Below are 21184 nucleotides of genomic sequence, written 5' to 3'. Positions count from 1 at the left end.
CCATCTTTAAGTTCTGACAAGTGATTGGTCTAAGCCTGGGAAGGCCTAAGCTTCCCTACCTCCTGCCTATCCCTAAAGGGGAAGCTCCAAATGTAAGATTTTCCTCTAAGTCCCTAGTCTTTTTCTGTCGCAGCAGATTTCCACTAGGACTGGAGGAATCATCTGTAGAGTAGTTTGTAGGGCCAATGTGAGCCCATCCAGCCATTGTGATTGATTCCTGTCTCTTCAGAGGGTCAATGAACAAGATGCTTTTGACCAATGGCACTCATCATGAGAATTCTCTCCTGGCTTCTGACCAGCATTCCAGTCCTCCTGATCCCTGACAACGACGTCCTAATTTCACATGAGAAGCAGTTACAAAAGTCAGCAAAGCACCCCTTATCCTCAACAAAAGGCTGCACTCTTAGTTCCAAAAGAAACTGGTTTCCCTCTACCAGAAGGCTACTATATGTCTTTAGAAATATAAACCTGTACATACCACAGAGTCAGAGATTTCATCCAGGACACAACTCAGCGGGGTGATATGACGGCTAACACTCCATTTAAGTATAAACTTAGTATGTTTGAGAGACCAAAAAGCAAAAAATAAAATAAATAAATAAAAATAAAAATGAAAATGCCTCTAACATGTAATCCCTTGACTTTGTACAGGCCGTACCCTAGAAGCACACTTTCTTTTTTATCCCCTAGACATCAAAGACTATTCTTAAATTAATCTTTACAAAATTGCTGTTCTTTTAAGATAGTAGGTCATAAGATTAAATGCTATTTCTGATTTTTTTTTTTAATGAAACTTGCTTACTCTGCTCAAAAGATGACTAGGACAACTGCAAAACATCTATGTTAAAATAAGACCCTGCCTATACGTAGGCACAGTACATGTAATCTTATGGGTTTTTGCCTTTATAAGCCTGGACTGACATGGCGAGGTGCTACATCTTGAGAGTGTTCTCAGGTGCAGTCCAGGCCCCACACTGAATGTCAGTGACTAAATAAAAAGCTTCTTCTTATTAATTTATTCACAGTCATGGTGAATCTCTTGAGTGACCCCAGATCCCTAACAAATGAAAGCTCTATACCCAGTAAAGATGATGGTTTTCTCGAGTCTTCATAGAGGGAGACCTCCTTGTCCCCTCACCCACAAACTTCCCCCACCTACAGCCTCTAGCCTTTCCTAAGTCCCCCAAGGCCACAAGCAATTAAGGCAGAATTGCAGGCAACTGGTTGTGAGGGAAATGACTCAGGGAAGGGTCCCATGATCTTTCCCATTATCTCATTCCAAGAAGAAAGGTCAACGGTTAACAAGCTCAGCTGTGATGATCTTCAGCGAGTAGGTCCAACTGGACTCCTAGAGATGACAGGCTTTGGCTCAGAGGATAGTCCTGTACAACATTGTGAGTTTCCTATTCCCTCTGGAAGTACAGTTATGCACAAAATTTCATCAACTACAGAATACCTATACAACCATTTTCCCATGAAGTTTTAACAGAGCTAAAAGTCTCTTATCTTCTAACGACAACACTGTCATCTTAACCATTGCAAAGGCACAGTTACTCACTTGCTTGTGGTCATGTGGTGATGCACCCAGCTGTATAAAGTTGATGATAATAGTTAATAATAAATAATTACATTACTGGTTTAGACACTCACTAAGCTTCTTGCCCTTAGCTTTAGAGCCCAGTTGTATTAAAAATCAGTGTCCTGCAATTAGGGTGAAAACAGACTTGGACATGCTGTTTGTGGCCTCTCTAAATTGCATCATTTTCTCTTGCACTTGAATTAATTCCATGCTTTCTTGTTCATTATAACCCTGGGAGCCATAGGCTACATCATACATAAACACCATAGAACCCGGGATATTCCATCTAAGCTCATGTAAGTAAATTCTGTATATAATGTTTGCTCAGTGGTGAGACTTCCTGAGGATGTGTTTCCCAGAGCATCTCTGTCCTCCTTTAACTGTCTGTGCATATCCTTTTTTGTCACAGAGCGTGAAATTTGTCTTCTAACATTGCAGTTTAGTTTACACTGTGTCTATCCACACGATTGTGTAGCAACCATCACTGCAATCTAGTCTTAGAACACTTTTTAAGTTCTTTCCCACCAAAGAGCCACTGACCACTAACAGCCACATCCTGTCCTCTTCTCTCCAGCCCTTGGTCACTACGATTCTTTCTGTTTTCCTATATTCCTGTGTCCTAGACCTTGCATGTAAATGGATTGCTACAATATGTGTGCATCACATTTTGAACTTCGACACATTTTTGCAGCATCAATCAGGACTTCCTCTCCGGTGCCAAACAGCATCCTATGGCACAGATACTCCATAAACTGTCAGTAGAGTTGATCAATACTTCAGTTGTTCTGGCTGTAGTGCATGCACTTCTGGGATCATTTTTTACTTACATAGACATATGGCTTACTATCTGGTGAGAACATGGCTAGCCATAGATTTGATGAGGCCTATGAACCCACGGAACCATTTTTCCTAAGTGGCTGCACTACCTTACATTTCTGTCATCAATGGATGAACGTACTCGTTCATATAAATCCAGGGGGGTGCGGGGCGGTGTTATAGGATAACCGGGTAATAGGAAAAAAAAAAATTTTACAATCCACTAATGTATTTGATTGCCATACGGTTTACCAGTAAGAAGGAAGGGAATCATTTATAGCATGTTAAGAAGGTAAACTCCTGTGGCGCTGATTAACTACAGATGGTATAATCGTGACCACCACAGAACGTGGACTTCTGGTCACATATCACACGCCCTAGAGAAGACTGACCCAGAAAATTATGCAACAATTAAATTTAAATATATCACAGCTGTGTGTATGTGTATAACCATGAATATATGAAGAATTATCTAAATTAGTGAAAAATATATAAATATACCAAAGAAAACATAGGCTAAAGAATTTTGTTATTAAAACATCATCTCACTGTGCAGCCCTGGCAGGCCTGGATCTCACTCTGTAGACCAGGCTAGCCTCAAAAATCATAGAGAGTTGCCTGTTTCTAAGCTAAAGAATTTATCAAGCATTGTTATAAAAGAAGAAAAATGGTTACTCCGTGAGTATATTAAATAAAGTTCGTCATCAATAATGGCATTGTTGAGACTCAAATGAGGCGCAGCATGAGCCACTGTTCTCCTGTAAGATGGACAAACACTAAGTGTGTATTTTGTTGTCACAGACGACAAAGGGTATGGTGAAAATACAGAGGTGCCTTATGGGTCCCAGACTCAGGCACTCAGCTGACTGTGACTAGAGCAAGGACAAAAATGACAACAACAAAAGTCAGCTGTGGTAGCTCGCGCCTGAAATCCCAGCACTAGCCAGGCTGAGGGAGAAGTGGTCAGCACAAAGGTCCCGCCCAAGCCTACAATTACATGAGATACAGTGGCTGGAGAAAAGCTCACTCTTGTGGCCATAGTAACACAATTTCATGGTGAAATCTTGTTAGGGTTATGGACAAATAATAATAATAATAATAATAATAATAATAATAATAATAATAATAATAATAATAATAATAATAATGTCCTGGAGAGAGAGGCTTGTGTACTTTAAAAAGAAAAATGAGATCTAGTGGGAGGAAACTGACACTGTTACAAAAACAAGACAGAGGTGTACCTGAGTATATCATCCAGAGATAAAAATGTGATGCCGTTTGTAAAAGTGGCAGATCTTTTGCTCTTCATGATCTTTTGTCTTCCTGGTGTGAGACACTGACTGGCCTACCTCAGCTGAGTGGTGACACATGTATGGGTTGTACGGCCAAGTTGCAGGAGATTTCAAAGCCTTTTATTGACATTACATCACATAGTTTAAAAATGTGCACACACTGGCATCCTTCTCAATTACGTGACTATATACTATGTGCAACGCCTATTACAACATCATCATAACTGCTGCTTATAATTAAGAACACTTGATGGAAACTAAATAATCATCAAGCGACTGATTAAAGAGGTGAAATTCCAATCAAATTTAATGAATGATTTCAGTGAAATTTTAGCATCAGAGAAACAGCCTAGTACTATTGTGATGTCATAGACCCAGGAGGCACCAATGTGGCCACTTCCTGGCTGTCCAACCTACATTCTGTATGCTTCACCCATCCTCTGTTTGAAAACAGAAGGGATGTGTTAGAACGTGTGGGACAATTCTCGAATACTCCACACAGGGTGTTCTGGGAAGTAAACATAAAGTACCTAGACTATCACGCAGCACACAGTAGAATAGGAAAGCACTGGGGAAAGCAGCCACAATGATGCAGTTTCCATGCTCAGTGCACTGCTGCCCTCCAAGTTCCTAGGCATCCATGTTAAACTTTAAAAGGCCAAGGATCCTCCTGGCAACATGAAAAGGGACGCTCATGGGTTCGAGGTGAGATGTCATAATTGGCCCCAGCTGGAGTACAGGGAAGCCCAGTGGAACTATCCCCTAAAGAGGGGCAGCTCATCTTGGAAACCCAGGCTCAAAGGCAGGTCCTGACCCACACAGCCTGCAGTCCAGAACTGTGCAATGTGAGCACAGACCTGTGAACGTATGGATGGACACGTTCAACCGCACCCAGAACATCTTGGCAAAAGAGGCTGCTAGCTTGAAAAGTGACCCTCAGGGGCCACAGAGACCCATGGGATCTGGTAAATGAAGAGCCCTGCACCACAGACAATGTCCGGAGTCACAGTGGGAGCAGGCAGCAAGGCCACATGTCAGACTCCACAGCAACAGGACATTACTGCCACTTCTCAGCTGCTGCATCCACAGAAACGTGGCCACAGCAGTGATAAAGGGCTCCCCAAGGCAGACAGGAGGTGGGTTTGCTGAGAACACAGCTGAGGACTCTCCAGGCAAAGGTCCACAAGCCTGCTAAGAGGAGTCGAATTAACACAACAACAAAAGGGAACTTCATCCTGTCTGTCACCAGAACATGGATTTGAATGAAAATGCACCGAATGTGTGTGTGTGTGTGTGTGTGTGTGTGTGTGTGTGTGTGTGTGTGTGTGTGTTTCTATTCCATTCTTTTAAACACAATTTGGTTTGGATTTTCTATGTATTTTTACAGGGATTATGTAGAACCTTTCTAAAAATGAGTCTTGGGCAGGTGATGACGGTGCATGCCTTTAATCTCAGCACTTGGGAGGCAGAGGCAGGCGGATCGCTGTGAGTTTGAGGCCAGCCTGGTCTACAAAGCGAGTCCAGCACAGTCAAGGCTACACAGAGAAACCCTGTCTCGAAAAACCAAAGAAATGCCAGGCGAGGTGGCGCACACCTGTAATCCCAGCACTTGGGGGGCAGAGGCAGGCGGATCTCTGTGAGTTCGAGGCCAGCCTGGTCTACAAAGTGAGTCCAGGACAGCCAAGGCTACACAGAAACCCTGTCTCGAAAAACAAACAAGCAAACAAACAAATTTTTAAAAAAATTTAGTCTTCGCTGTCTTCATGTTGAGAGCTATTGTTCTTCTGCCTTGGTTAATTGGTAATACAAGCGAGTTATGGAGTTATGTGCTAAGCCTCGCTGCCTCCAATGCTCTTTACTGATATTACACCACACAATCCAAGTAGCAGCCACATGAGAATGACTTTCTACCCCATTTGCATACAGAAGCAGCTATCAGAAAGCTTCCTGAAACCTCACAGTTGAATACATGAGCCCTAATCGAAGAAGCCCTGCCCCGTCCAGATCTGGACTCTTCCTCTGCGTCTCACCAATGTCCCTTATTATGTTACATCTTCATTTTTTTTCAGTCTCTCTTCCCACCCATCTGAGGTGCAGTCACCATATTTGAACTCACCAACAGCTGTGTGGCAGTGATCTACTGCGTACTGTACACGATTTGCTAAAGCAGCAGTCAACGCATGCATGAAGCATGCCTGTTCCAAGAAGTAAATGCTGGTCCACAAACCACCATACAGGAGAAAGCTGAAGGCAAATTCTGCTTGCCTGGCATCGCTCCAGCTGACGGCCTTCCAGGCACTCTAAGTACGTAATGAGTATATGGCTGTATTTCCCAACTTTTTGTTTCTTTCTCCATTAGCTGTTGAGAAATCTGTTGCAATTTCAACCACTGCAAGCTCAGTATCTCCCCAGTTCAAAAGAAAATCTGTGCACGGGGCTCATCTGGCTTAGATTAACTTTCCTCAGTAGGCATGCATCCTTTACCAATAAAAACAAGCTTATAAAGGCAGAGCCACACAGTTACGTGGAGAGCTGGGACTGACTCTTAACATGAACTCTGGTGCTCCATATTTGACCACCTCTCCTTGGAGAGGAGGCCTGATGGCACTCAAAGAAAGAGTAAGCAGGCTACCAAGATGAGACTTGATAGCCTATGGCCATATAGTGGGGGAGGAGGTCCCCCTTGGTCTTAGACCTAAGGGAGGGGAATAGGGTGAAAGCGGGAGAGAAGGAGGGAGGGAGGAATGGGAGGATACAAGTGATGGGGTAACAATTGAGTTGTAATCTGAATAAATGAATAAAATTAAAAGTTTTTTTAAAAGGCAGAGCTAGATTAGAAGTTTTTCTGATTGTTTTTCCCCCGGCTTCTTTAAATTTAGTTTTTAAAATTACAATAATCACTACACCATTTCTCGATTCCCTTTCTTCCCTCAACACCCTCCTTGCTCTCTTTTAAATTCATGGTTCCCTCCAGGTTTTCAGCTATTTTCAGAAATCTGTTTAAATGAATGAATAATTCAAATTGTGCTTCACAACAACTCGAGCTCTACAGACTCTCCATGAGAGTTTAAACAGAAAACGGAAATGGCGCTCAAGTTTTAGCCCATGTGACCAGGTGGCGCGGACACCAAAGATACCCAGGACGGGCATCTCCATCGTGAGCGACAAGAGTAAAGATGCGCCCCTGAATCACAAGGACTCACCCTGCTAAGACAAGGAGATGAACTCAGTCCCAGAATCCACAAGCTCACTATGCATTCAGTTCTCCAAATCTTAAAACGTTGACAGATAAACTCATCAAAGGCCTTTCCCGACCCTGTCTCCTTCATCTTGTGTTTATATAAGTGATCATTTTAAAAAACTCAACTGAGCCTGTATCTATTCCCTCCTTATGTCTTCTAGTCACAGTCCCCAACGCTATGAGATACACTTCCTCAACAACTTAGGGTACGCAGTCATTATGTACTTTCAATGCAGGACATTAGGCTACTAGCTATATGCGGTGCAATTGTAGATATAATTCAGTTGGGGGGGGGAGAATGTATAACTTCATGCACATCTGACAGACTTTCAACTGTTTCTTCAATAAGCACTAAGTCACTGGGATCCATAGAAACGGTGTAGAATAAGAGGCTAGCTATAAATGCCTGTGGCCCTGCCTCTAGATTATCTGTATTTGATTAAGGGGAGATTTGCAAGCAGTCCAGTGAAATGTGGACTATGTACAGCAAACTCATTATAACTTAGAGAATAGCAGGTTCATTCAAATTTATCTGAGAGTCTTTACAGTGACAGGGATGTGTGATCTATCAACAGATTCTAACAGGAGGGACACTGTGAGGGACACTCCTCCTGGTTTGCTCCTGATTCTGCTGGTCCGAAGTAGCTTGGAACTGGTGAGGCTTTGGATAATGGCAGTAGAGAGATGGGGAACAGGAGACACGAGGATGAAGATGTGAGGCTAAACAGTTAGGTCAATACCATCAACACTTGTGAGGTGAACACAGGAGAACCAGGAATTCAAGGTCATCCTGGGTGAATTCAAGGACAACCTATGTTATGTGCAAAACCAAAAACCAAAGAAATAATCAAAATATTTAAAGATTCCTAATACACTGGCAACTGAGGAGTTGTAAATAAAAGTGTAATAGCATAAGTATCTTCCCTTTCCTGCCTCCCAGGGGAAGATTTCCCATAGCTCCGATGAGTCAGTAGTGGACAGGACCACATTTTGATGAGGGCTACTTAGTTAAGCACATCTCTTGCTCTATATTTGAGCCTGAACCTCATCAGGACCACAAAGATAGATGTGGGGTGCGAGGTGGGACATGGGGATGCCCCTGAAGTCTTCATGTGCTCCTCTTACCAGGGTTGCCGCACTCAACACATTTCGGTTGTCTGCTTTATAGCATTACTTATTCTAAGTTGGCATGTTGAGTGGGTAGCTGAGCCTGGTTTGCTGGGATTGCCAGAGCCAGTCTCGTGGCCTAAAAACCCCAGTGACACTTATACCTTGGTCAGACCAGCCTGTATGTACCTGCTCAGCATCGTAGGCAGTCACGCTAAAGGGTATAGGTGTGGAAGCAGAAGTAGCAGGAAGTAAGGGCTTAAATGCCAAGTGACAGACATTTTACTAATGTACTAAGGTCATTTTAAAAAAATGGACGCCCTGGGCTGGAGAGTTTGCTCTTCCAAAGGTCCCGGGTTCAATTCCCAGCACCCACATGGCAGCTCACAACTGTCTGTAACTCCAAGATCTGACATCCTCACACCAAGGCACATAAATTTAAAAAATTTAAAAAAAAATTTTTTTTTTAAATGGACGCCATAGGAGGATGTAAAATAGCATTTTCTTGTGGGCCCATCTGCAGCCTGAAAAATCTCTGAGGAGAACTGCTGATGACAGTTCTGCTGAAAACAACAGGCTTAGACCGTTTTCCTCAAATGAGAAGGAAAGGATACAGGCACATAATAATTGCATGATAAAATCCACAGCACTCCCACTGCATTGGGAGCAGCTGGGCACCCCCACATGCATGAAACTAGATACCCGTGTGCCAGTCTCATTGGAGAAAAGTAGTATTAGGTCTTCCTGACTTTATAGGTACAGTCATTAATGAGGCCTGTGCCATAAAAATACCTCATACAATCAAGTGTAATGAGGTACAAGCTAAATATAATTAGCCAAGCACTGAGACCCTTCCGCTGTGTTAGATGCACTCTGGATATTAGACAACTCGACAAAACTTCACAGCCAGACAAATGGGCGGATTCGCAGACAGTGGCTCCACATGCAAGTCTGCTTATTTGAACATAAATATCACACATAAGAAAAAATATCATGCATAAAGATCAGTCAGCTATTTTCCAACACCAGACCCTGTTTCCTTCTACTGTTCTCTTCTTGAGGCTTTACACTGTTATGACTTTTGATTTTTCAAGAAACATTTATTCACATTTTTGTGGCAAAAGATTAAAACTGATTGAACAGACACACAGAGTCTGTAAGAAAATGCATTAACAATCGCCCTCTCAAGGGACTCGTCCTATCTCTTTGAAACACCATGAGTTGCTCACTTCATTGGTTCATCAAATAAGTTGGTAAAAATATTTTTCTTTAATATGAAATCCCCCCTAGAGTTAAAGATTAAAACATGCTCATATGTTTTCCTACATGATATAGGCCACCACACATACAAGTTCATCTGGTGTGTACGTGCATGCATGCATGTGTAGAAGCCAGAGGCCCACAACAGGTATATTCCTCGGTCATTCTATACCTTGTGTGGGGAGACAGAGACTCCCACTAACCTGAAGCTTGCTTCTTTAGCACACTGCTGGGCCAGGGGTCCGGAGGAACTCTTTTGCTTTCCCAATAGGCACACCACTGCACTTAGTTTTTTGCCAAAGGACTTGTCAGCCCAGCTCCTTTGCAAGTTCTATTTATCGTCTATTTTTTTCTCAACATTTGTTCCAACTTAAAGAAGCAAATCATCAGGCAGTATGCAGAAATAGTGTCCGCTTCTAAAACTGATTGTGTTATATTCAGAAACAATGTAATTTAATTCAAAATTATCTGATATTTGTCTCTTCACATACAAACTTTTGACAAATGTTACATTAACTGGATAAAAAGTATTCTTTCATTAAATTATACTGGCAAGTGGGTTGGTTTTTATGTTCTCTACTGTTTATATTGACATTTTAAGATTGTAAAAATAATTAAATCCGTGGACATGTAGGTTCACTTTTCCAACCTATCCACGAAGCAGCAAAGCATCTACTACATTGAAAATGATTACACACAAAACACAAAGTTAGATTTTATAGCAATTAATGGTTTAAAAAGTGCTTTTAAAATTAGTTACAGAGAATACATGCAAAAATCCAAATAATATTAAGTCATAAGAAGTAAAATGTGAGGTAATAGTAGGATTCAAAGAAAAGCACATTTAATTACTACACACTCTGGGAACCTACCTAAATACCATGAGTGACTGTGTGTAAGCTTAGCCTTCACAGCCAGCCACGGGGCAACATTTTCAGACACTCAGAGATCTTGAGACTCTGTCTAAATGAGACAGAAAGGGGATAGCTCATGGGGGGTGGGGGGCAGGGTGTATGGAGGGGGGAGGGGGGACGGATGAGGAAGAACTCCATCATCATTCACCAAACAAAACCAGTCACTCCCCAGGCTCTGCCACCCACGTGTTCCCTACGGGACCTAACACTGCAAGCAAATGAGCCAGAATCGTAGGAATGGAAAGGAAGCAACAGACTCCAGAGCCTCCCCAGTGCCTGGTACATGGCTTTAAGAAGGATGTGCCCACCCTGTAAAGCTCATGAAGCACGCTACATCCAGGACCCTAAGAAGAGAAGTGCCATATGCACAGCAGGCAGCATCTGGTCACCTCCGAATCCCTCCAGACACAATCTCAGGCAGCCAGGACGTGGTAACAAGTGAGACAAGTTAGCACACGAGATTGAATCCATTTGCTGTCTCCACTGGAAGCTCGATTTACCAGAAACACTGCAAGCATGCTCAGAAGTAAACTGCAGGGAAAGCATGGCTATTTATTAATAAAGAGCATCGACCATTTCAAAGATGAGCAAAGCCAGCTGGATTCCTGATGAGAGGAAAATCTAGATCCACCACAGCAGAATTTCACATTACTTGGAGAGAAGATGAGTAAAATAAGGACTTTGAAATAACAAGGGCTTGATTTTAGAAATAACCTACCATACTATCCTTCTAAAAATTTCTCAGACAGGGATGCCAAGAAAGCTTACCAGGTAAAGGCACTTGCCACACAAGATGTACAACCTGAATTCCATTCCTGGAACCCACAGTAGGAGGAGAGATCCTCACAAGTTCTCCTCTGACTTCCACTCATATCCCCAAATAATAATAATAATAATAATAATAATAATAATAATAATAATAATAACAATAATTCTGAATCTTGAACACTAGAATTAGGTAGGCCCATCTAGGCAGCAATGTGTGTTATGTCAACAAATTTTGATTGGGCAGGGAAAAATAACAGTTTAAAAGTATATGTTAACACTGTACTTTTCTCTATTTTTTCTTCTTCCCTATTGCTGAAAATAAATCCAGGTTAGACCTAGTGCTTTATGCCCATTATCCCAACATTCAGAGCTGAGGCAAGAGGATCATAAGTTTTAGGCCTAGACTATAAAGTTACATAAAAAGATCCTATCTGAAGTAAAAATAGAAAGAAACGACAACAACAACAACAAAACCACTCCAAGATAAATCATTTTTTAAATAATACTATATTTCATTGTTTCTAGACATGTGTTAGGTCAAATTATTTAAAATTATGTATTAATACCATTGTACCATGCCAGTATAATTGCCTGTTTAAAAGGATTGCCTTTTTATGAAGCATAAACTATGACTTAGTTTTTGCAAATCGCAAGCGTGAGATTTCCTTCTATTTCGTTTTACACAGTCTCATCAAAAGTCACAGAGACAGTGTCAGAGGAAGATGAGACGCTTAGGCCTCAGGTCTCCCTGCACACGGAAGGAAGCCATAAACCTCACAAGTGATGTGTCCACGACTAAACGTTTTAAACGAAGCAGAGAAATTGAACCTAGTTAACTGTAAGACTAACCTTGACTTGAAAACCAACAGTCTCAAACTTCTCTCAAAATTATTTTTTAAATTCTCTAACATAAACTTTCTAATTTAAGAGACAAACTCACTAAGCCTTAAATTTATTAGGCTTCCATTTTCCCAAATGCTATACAGGCGCTTTGGGATGGAACCGCTAGCACATAAAATCAGTTATAAAATCATTTGATCATCAAGCCCGCACATGTGAACTCGTGCAAGTGGTGTACACAGCATCACCTTCCCAGAGATGTCTCAGGAGATCTTCTATGGAGCCTGGAGTCCGTAACAGGAGTCTATAACACTACATGACTTCATTTAGCATCGTGTGTTTACTGACTACTCAGAACACATCATCACGACAGAGTCACAGTGGTCTTTAGATTGTGTCCAAGAATCACCATATCCCTACTTGACAGTGGTGTGAACTAGCTGTTTGAGGAGCACAGAAAACTCCAGCAGAAGAAAGGGGTCATGAAAGAACATGACATTTTGACCGCAGTCTTAAAAGGAAATAAAAATCTAACCAAGAAGAAGGAATGAAGAATTGAAAGAGGCTAAAGATAGCGAGCAGCGTGCCACAGACATACTGGCCCGGCCCGGGATGATCACGTGGTGTGCTTTGGAGTTCAATCTCTGGATCAAATTTTGTTGCCATATTTATTTGCCAGGGGTCTTGATAGATGGTAAGCACATGTTTGTTACACTATATTCAGACAACTCATGGGGCAATTGACGTGAGACAAGCCAAGGACACTACAGTTAGCTTCAACTTTTATAATCTTACCATGACCTGCACACTCAAAACATTTCAGCTTCTGTCCACATAGTGTTTCAAATCAGTACTGCCAGCATCCCAGGTATACCTGAAAGACTCTGCACTTGGGAGGGAGCATGGGCAGTCCAGGAGCTCACCATGCTCTGACTGCTCTTGGCATAGATAAACTAACCTCTTAGAACCAGGCAAGGGTTCCAGGGCAGGGATTGGGACACCAACCCAAGCCACAAAACTTTCAGCCTACAAGTTGTCCTCGCCTACAAAATGTGCTGGCACACGCCTTTAATCCCAGCACTTGGGGAAGCAGAAGGTGGGTGGATCTCTGTGAGTTCGAGGCCAGCCTGATCTACAAAGTGAGTCCATGACAGCCAGGGCTACACAGGAAAACTCTGTCTCAAACAAAAAAACAAAAAACAAAAAAAGATGTGCTCGAATGTAAGTGAAACAAAAATAGTGGGCGTGGCCATGGAGCGAAAGCCCACCCCCTGACAATGCCTAGAGAGGCAGGAACTGGAACCCGGAACCCGGATAACCCAGAGAAAGTGACAGAAATCACAAAAATAGTGAAGCCAAGTCTCCCAGAGAAAGTGACAGAAATCACAAAAATAGTGAAGCCAAGTCTCCCAGAGAAAGTGATTGATTACTGCAAATTATTTTTCCCATTACCTTCAGAAACAGTTTACACTGAAGTGTTCTCAGAATAAAATTTGAAGGTTGGCAAACTTGTATCATTTCAGCTGTACAGAAGTTCAGTTAATCGTGTAATTTAAGTCTTTCAAAACCCCTACAAATTACTTTAATAAAGAAGTGTAAATGCTTCTATCCTCCCACACACACACTCTTTTCCACAAGACTCCATATGCTTCGTCCGGTGTTCAGCTGGGAGTCTCCACTCACTGCTGGGTGAAGCCTCTCAGAAGACAGCTGTGTTAGGCTCCTATCTGCGAGCATAGCAGAGTGTCATTAATAGTGTCAGGGGTTGGCTTTCTCCAATAGGGTGTGTCTCAGGCTGGGTTGGCTCTCTCCCATGGGGTGTGTCTCAGGCTGGGTTGGCTCTCTCCCATGGGGTGTGTCTCAGGTTGGGTTGGCTCTCTCCCATGGGGTGTGTCTCAGGTTGGGCCAGGCTTTGGTAGGACATTCCCTCAATCTCTGCTCTATATCCTTGTACATCTTGTAGGCAGGGTAAATTTTGGGTTGAAGTTTTTGTGGGTGAGTTGGTGTTCCCCTTTTTCCCTAGGAGTCATGTCTAGTTAGAGGGTGGCCTTTTCAGTCTCCATGACCCCTGCTACTAGGAGTCTCAGCTAGAGTCATCTTCATATCTTCCCAGGAGCCTAGCCTGTCCTAGGTCTCCAGCTTGTCCGAGGAGACCACTCCCAAGGTCTCTCTTCTCTCTGCAAGCCCTCTGTCTGCCCGTCCCCACTCTCCTCAGATATGATATCTACCCTCGTTTCTCTCTGTGTTCCCTCTCTTACCCTGTTCCCTTTCTTTGACCACTTCTTCTGTCTATTCTATTTCCACTTCTGAGTGAGATTTAAGCATCCTCCCTTGGGTCCTCCTTGTTACTTATCTTCTTGGGTCTGTGAATTGTAGTATGTTTATCTTTATTATATGGCTAAAATCTGCTTTCTAAAGGGAATACATACCATGTGGGTCTTTCTGGGGTTGGCTTATCTCCCTCGGGGTGAGCTTTTCTACATCCATTCATTTGCCTGCTCTACAAGAAGAGCAACAGAGCCAACTAGCCAGGGCCCGGAGGGGCTTGTGAAGACGGAAGCACCAACCAAGGACTATGTATAAACCAGACCAAGCCCCCCCCCCCGCATAGATACAGCAGATGGGCAGCAGAGGCTTCATGTGGGTCCACTAGTAAGGGGAGCAGGGGCTATCTCTGACATAGATCACTTTCTCCTGGTAGGGCTGCCTAGCTGGGCCACAGAGAAAGAGGACTTCTCACCCTGATCAACTTGGTGAGCTGGGGTGGGTGGGTAGGGGGCTCCCCTTTTTGGAGGAATAGGGAAGGAACAAAGGGAAAGAGAGAGGGAAGCTGAGACTGGGAGAGGGCTATGCTCGGGATGGAAAGTGAATAAATTAATCAATTAATTAAAAAAGAAAGAAGCATGAACACATACATAGCAAGGTAATGAGTAGAAGAAAAGTCAAAGATATACCATTCCTGGGCATATACCCAGAAGATGTTCCACCATACAGCAAGGACATTTGTTCAATTATGTTCATAACAGTCAGAAACTGTAAATAATCCAGATATCCCTCAATCAAAGAATGGATAAAGAAAATGTGGTTTATTAAAAACAAGGAAATGATGAAATTTGCAGGCAAACGGATGGATCAGGAAAAGATCATCCTAAGTGACGTAACCCAGACCCAGAAGGACACATATGGTATATGCTCACTTATAAGCAGATTATTAGTCATATAATACAGGAGAACCATACTACAATCCACAGACCTAAAGAAGCTAAGAAACAAAGAGGATAGTAGGGAGGATGCTAAAGGGCAAGGAGACTAGACACTGGGAGCTATTGAAGAGAGGCAACAGGGCGAGAGCCTGCCACAGACGTCCTCTGAAAGACCTCAACCAGCAGGAGATTGAAGCAGATGCTGAGCCTCATACCTAAACTTTGGGCAGAGCGTAGGGAGTCCTGTGGAAGAACAGAGGAATAGAAGGAACAGGAGAGGACAGGATCTCCACAAGAACACCAAAAGAGCCAACGAATCTGAACCGAGGGTGGGGGCTGCAGAAACTGATGCACCACCCAAGGACCAGGCATGGAGAGGACCTAGGTCTCCAGCTCTAGCAGGCAGGCAGCTCATTCTCCATGCGGGTCCCCTAATAAGGGGAACATGGGCTGTCTTGGCCATGGACTCTGTTGCCTGCTCTTTGATCACTTTCCCATGGCAGGGCGGTCTTGCCAGGCCACCAAGGAAGAGGATACAGACAGTCCGGATGAGACTTGATAGGCTGGGGTCAGCTAGAAGGGGAGGAGGGCTCCCCCTTTCTGAGGACTAGGGGAGGGGGGAGGGGGGAGGGAAAGTGGGACTGGGGGGAGATGAAGGAGGGGACTACAATTGGGATATAAAGTGAATACATTTTTAAAAATAAGCTTAATATAAAAAAGATTTAGATTAAGTATAACTAGAATGTGGTCTTCATCATTAACACAGCAAGTTCAGGGCCACTAATATTGATGCTGCCATCTCTCTAACCCATGCACATCTGCCTTGATGTGCCACAGCCCATCTTCCTGATATATATGCTGGATACACAGTTCTACGACGACCTCTCCCAACACATGCAGAAGTCTTATCACTAGGTCTTATCCTAAGTTACTATCTTATATAATGTTTATCTGCCAGTCATATTTTGTATTCCTGGAGATAACAGTTTATTTAACTACTCATGGAGCACAGTTTAATTCCTACATATATAAAAGACACTCAGATACTTCATAGTAAAAAGAGCTATATTTAGCTTCTGGCTTCAATATCTTTCCTTCCCAAAGTGACCATGGATCTTTTGATTATGGGGGCAGAGAAAGAAGGTTATCCAAAGGGGTTCCATTGTAAGCTGGTTTTGACAGATGCTGAGCCAAGGGAAATCCTTGCCTTGCTTACCCACAGCAAGGCTGAAAGGCTCTCAGTGGCACCGTCTTGCTAAGGGAACTTTTCACAACCATCCAGAGAAATCTGTGCTCTGGGAACAGCCAGCTCTGTTTTTGTTAACCTGCTTACTAAGATGCAAACAGAGAGTAGTTACAGAACTCAGTTAGCAGAACTCTAAATGCTGTTTTCTGTATGTGCCAGCTAAGTCTATGTCAACTTGACACAAGCCAGAGTTATCTGAAAAGAGAGAACCTCCATTGAGAAAAAAAAATGCCTCCATAAGATCCAGCTGTAGGACATTTTCTTAATTAGTGATTGATGGAGGCGGGTCCAGCCCATTGTGGATGGTGATTCCCCTGGGCTGGTAATCTTGGGTTCTACAAGAAAGCAGGCTGAGCAAGCCATAGGGAGCAAGCCAGTAAGCAGCACCCCTCTGCTGATGCTTGAGTGCTCCCCTGCTTCAGTCCCTGTCCTGACTTAAGTCAAATAAACCTTTTCTTCCCAAAGCCATGGTGCATCATCATAGACATAACACCCCTGTGTATAACATCCCTACGTACAACAAGCCTCTGTGTCACAGTAGTAGCTCACGGTTATTATTTCATAGCTAACACTGCCACGTACTGTATAAGCATGTTCGCCATATCCTTCCATAAAACTCTCATAGCACTCTAAAGAGAAATGCCACAAGTAGCTTCATTTTCAGATACGAACAAGTTTTGGTTCTCAGGTAGTGACAGTAAACCACAAGGCCAGAATTTGCATTCAGGACTCTGATGTCAAGGTTCAAAACTGCCGTCTCCCGAGGTGGCAAGACACCTCCTAATTTGCCACGTCCACCTGCCCAAAAGTAGTTTCTAGGTCCAGTTTAGCAAGAAATAAACAATCAACTGAGTCTAGGCAACTCAAAAAATAGACAAGGCCTGGACAAGCTTAGCAGAAACACTTGACACTGGGTATTTGTTCTCTTTCAGATTATTATTTTTTTCCTACCTGAAATATATATGTGTGTGTGTGTGTGTGTGTGTGTGTGTGTGTATACATACATATATATGTGTGTATATATACATATATAAGTGTATATACATGTGTGTGTACATACATATATATGTGTGTATATATACATATATAAGTGTATATACATGTGTGTGTGTGTGTGTGTATTTATATTTTAAGCACCCATGGAGAAGAAAGTATTAAGGGCCTGGAGCAGGAAACTGAACCAAATGCTGCAAGCCAAGGCACTTCAGATCCCCAGCATCCCTGCAACAAATAAGCAGGGCCTTGTTGGTACATGAGACCATTACTATAACACAGCGTCCCTAAGGAGCTCCAGGGTGTTCCAAATGGATGTGCAATACGCTTGTCCATCTAGTGACCTCCCAATGCTGCAGGATGTTGACTAGATGATAGAACTCTAGAAGATGCTGAGCTTGTGGAAGTCCTGACCACCCTCTGTGTTCCACACTGGTGGGTAGCAGTGACCTTCTGACACCAAAAGCCAGCGCCAGACAGAGGGAAAAGCACTTGGAAATTGGCACCAGAGTCTTCCAGGCAGCTGATAACTGAGAGGAGCTTAATGGCGCACTAAAGGCAGTGACCTCAATAAGCCAAAGGCTTGTGTGTCTGCTCTCATGAACACCATTATCACCTCCGCAGGCCGAGGTCAGTCAGAGCAACCATCATACGTAGTCTCTTGGGCTATCCCCTACCCAAAGAACATGGCTACTTGGGGGGGGGGGTGTACTGAAACTTGAATTTCTGAGAGACTTCAGTTTCAGAGCAGGGAATCACATGTGGGTTACAACCCCTTTGGGGGTTGACAAATCCTCTCACAGGGGTCACCTAAGACCATCATAAAACACAGATATTTACCTTCGGTTGTGACAGTATCAAATTTATAGTTATAGAGTAGCCATGAAAATAATTTTATGGTTGGGGTCAGCACAACGCGAGGAACTGCATCAAAGGTCATAGCATTAGGAAGGCTGAGAATCAATGTTTTTGGGGGCTGAAGGCATTTAAATTTCAGAGTTTGTTTACAATCAAAATAACCCAGGCTTATTGAGTCACTTAAGACAAGTTTTCCTGTGGTAAAGACTGCGAACATTTGAGGACATTTAAAAACACGGGGGAATAGCGAGGTATGTGTGGAGTTTTCCACCTGGGTATATGCAATAACTCTAGAATTCTTAATATAGCCGACCACCTAATTCCCCAAAACTGGAGCAGCACAGCTATTTTACCTGACTTACAGAGGATCAGGCCCCGTGAGCATCAGGGGACCTGGGAGTCTAAAACTAGCAGTCCTTGAGTGAGAGTTGCTGGATGCATTCTCCTGTTTGTCTACTGGCAGGCAGAAAATCAGTCGTGACTTCTCAATTCTTAGGTAAGCTTCTGCCAGGAATGCTGAACCTGGAACCGCTACCCGCCTAGGGCAAACGTCCCGGAAGGGTGGAGGGTGAGGAAGTTGGAAGGTTCCGGGAAGTGGGTGGGGAGGAAGAAACTGCGGAACTAGAGCTGAGAACACCAGGCGGCTTCTCAGAAGCTTAGCGGGTCCAATGTGCGCAGAAGTCACGCGCGGTTTTGGCAGTACCGACCCTCTGGTTGCCGACACCTCTGAACCTCTGGCCCTGATTTCGTGTTTTTTTTTTTTTTTTAAGAGGTTGTAAAGTGGAAGGCGGCTAGGGTTTCCGTAGCTGAGTCACAGCTTTGCCAACTTTCACACCATTTCCCAGAAAGCGAACAAAAAGGCTCAGACCCAAAGCCCACCACTCTGGTCTCCAATTCGGTGTCATTTGACTCGGGGTGGGGTGGGGTGGGTAGCGTCAGTGTCACAACTGGAGTGTCCCCACTCAACATGCAACTTCTTACCGGCGCCAAGCCTCGTGGTACCGGGAGCGCTAGCCAAGTGCCACCAAAACCCCGATGGAAGGAAGAGAAGCCAAGCAGCGTCCTCACCTGCAGGACACCGACACCTCCACGCGTGTGGCCGGAATGGTCGCACTCAGCTGATTCAAGTCCCCAATGCCCGTGGCGCTGGTGTAGCGGCTGTCCATGTCGAGCGGAGGCGCGGAGCACTTGTCCCAAGCCCACATCCAAGCTGCGGCAAGCTGAGGGCTGCTTGGAGCCGAGCTCAGCACCGACGGGAAGGGGTGAGGGTGGAGGCAGAGGAAGGAGGCGGAGGCGGCGCGGGAAGGGGAGGGAAGAGGCGGACCTCGTCGCGAATCCAAGGACCTTGCCAGTCCTGGCAAAGCCGCTACGGTCTGGCAAGTGGCGCTAAGGGCTGCTCCCGCCCCGTGGCAGCCGCCGGGCGGGGATTGGGTTTACGGGCCCCCGGGTTCTGGGCGTAGGGCGCGGTGACAGTGGGTGACCTGGACCGACACCTCACCATCTAGTGGAAAACCCCCGGCGCCCGCGGTGTCCCCTCTGCACACCCTCACCCTCCGGGGCCGTAGCTGCCTCCACTCCTGCCAGTCAGTCCGTTTCCTCTGGCTTGGAAGCCAGCCGGAGGTGTGGGCTAGAAGCCACTCCACGAAGCAGCCTCCTGTGACCAGGGCACAGGCACCTGCCCCCCCCCCCCTGCTGATGGGCTCCCCACTTCAGGCAACTGTACTGACGGGGTGGTGGGACAAGGGATGGCGTCCAGCTTTTGACACCGGGTGCAGAAGGCGTGTCAATATGTGGAGCAAACTAGGGCGGAGTAGACGCTGCTGGGACAATCGCTGCGTTATAAGGGAGGAGGCTTCACTGCGTCCGCCGTCTCTGCAACTTGAGACTTTAGGCGAGGGTCCCCTTAAGGGGCGGTCAGCGCCTTGCAAGGCCCCTCCTTTCCAAACCGAAGGGATTTCTGCCCTGAGGCCTGAGAGATTCTAACTTTATAATCTAGCTCCTTCTCCCTAAATCTGGTTCTCAAGACCTGAAAACAGGGCAGCGTAAATCAAGTTCGCACCCCGAGTGACCGGTAGCCTTTGGCAAGTATATTCTGGGCGGCGCGACTTGGGGTGGACAGGACGCGGATGTCGCTGCAGCAGCATGATGGGCAACCCCCACTTTACTGCGCACACCTGACCTCAGGCGTCACTGCAGGTCCTCTGGTGAAGTCCACCAGGAGGCGACGAAGAGCGCCTAGCCTTGGGAGAGAGTGTGGCTGACATCTGTCTTGTTGGCTCACCTGGAAAATCAGGAGCTTATAACTGGCTTCCCTTGTGGCATTTTAATCCACTTGCAGCCAAGTGCTTAAACAACCTGTGCAATTGCAGTTGGGGGCGGGGGCAGGGGCGGGGGCGGGGGGGGTGTGATAGATAGTCTAGAGGGGTTTGTTTGTTTGTTTGTTTGTTTTGTATTTAGAATTTTATTTTGCAAGTGCCTGCTGAAGAAATAAAAGGCAAGGACTTTAATGTTCAATCCAGAGGCCTTGTCCTAGTTTTCCATCTTATCGAGGTGTGTGTGTGTGTGTGTGTGTGTGTGTGTTCTAATACATGTATTTATATGTGCAATGCATGCAAGTGCTTAGAGTGTATCCTCTGATGGATTATGACCAGTGTCTACCTGTAAAGTCATCAGCACATCGAAATAATAAACCATTCCCTCACCCAAAAAGTGTCTTGTGTCTCTTCTGTAATCAATCTGTCCTTTCAACAAGTCATTTTTTAATTTAAAAACCACAAAATAGGGCACGCTCCATTTCTAATCCTATTTCTTTCACTCTGTAAAATTTTTTTGCAGTTTTATCCACAGTGCTGGGTGCATCAAGAGTGAATGGTCCTCCATTTTTTTTAGAGATGTGCCACAAATTGGTCACCCACTCACCTTGGTAGACAGTTTGCTTGTTCCTGAGTGTGGACTACTTGATATAAAGTTGCTGTGAGCACTAGTATCTAAGTCTTTGTGAATGTAAGCTTTCATTACTTTGGACAAGTAGAAATAGAAAAGCTGCATAAAAAATTGAATCGTATGC

At 44.4% G+C, this 21184-nt stretch overlaps 1 protein-coding gene across 1 annotated transcript in view; it reads right to left on the bottom strand.

Annotated features, from left to right (window-relative positions):
- The window catches only part of CPNE8 (copine 8), a 181406-nt gene extending 161419 nt beyond the window's left edge, over window positions 1-19987 (bottom strand). The window contains exon 1 of the mRNA XM_084749495.1: window positions 19186-19987. Within this exon, the coding sequence (XP_084605621.1) occupies window positions 19186-19322 (137 nt within the window). The 5' untranslated portion in view covers window positions 19323-19987. The remainder of the gene's footprint in view (window positions 1-19185) is intronic.
- Window positions 19988-21184: the final 1197 nt, after the last annotated feature.

This window comes from Acomys minous (genome assembly GCF_964271855.1).
Source record: "Acomys minous genome assembly, chromosome: 12".
NCBI classification, from domain to species: Eukaryota; Metazoa; Chordata; class Mammalia; order Rodentia; family Muridae; genus Acomys; species Acomys minous.
Note: the sequence above shows the minus strand (reverse complement) of the source record. Positions and strands in the feature narration are given on the sequence as shown.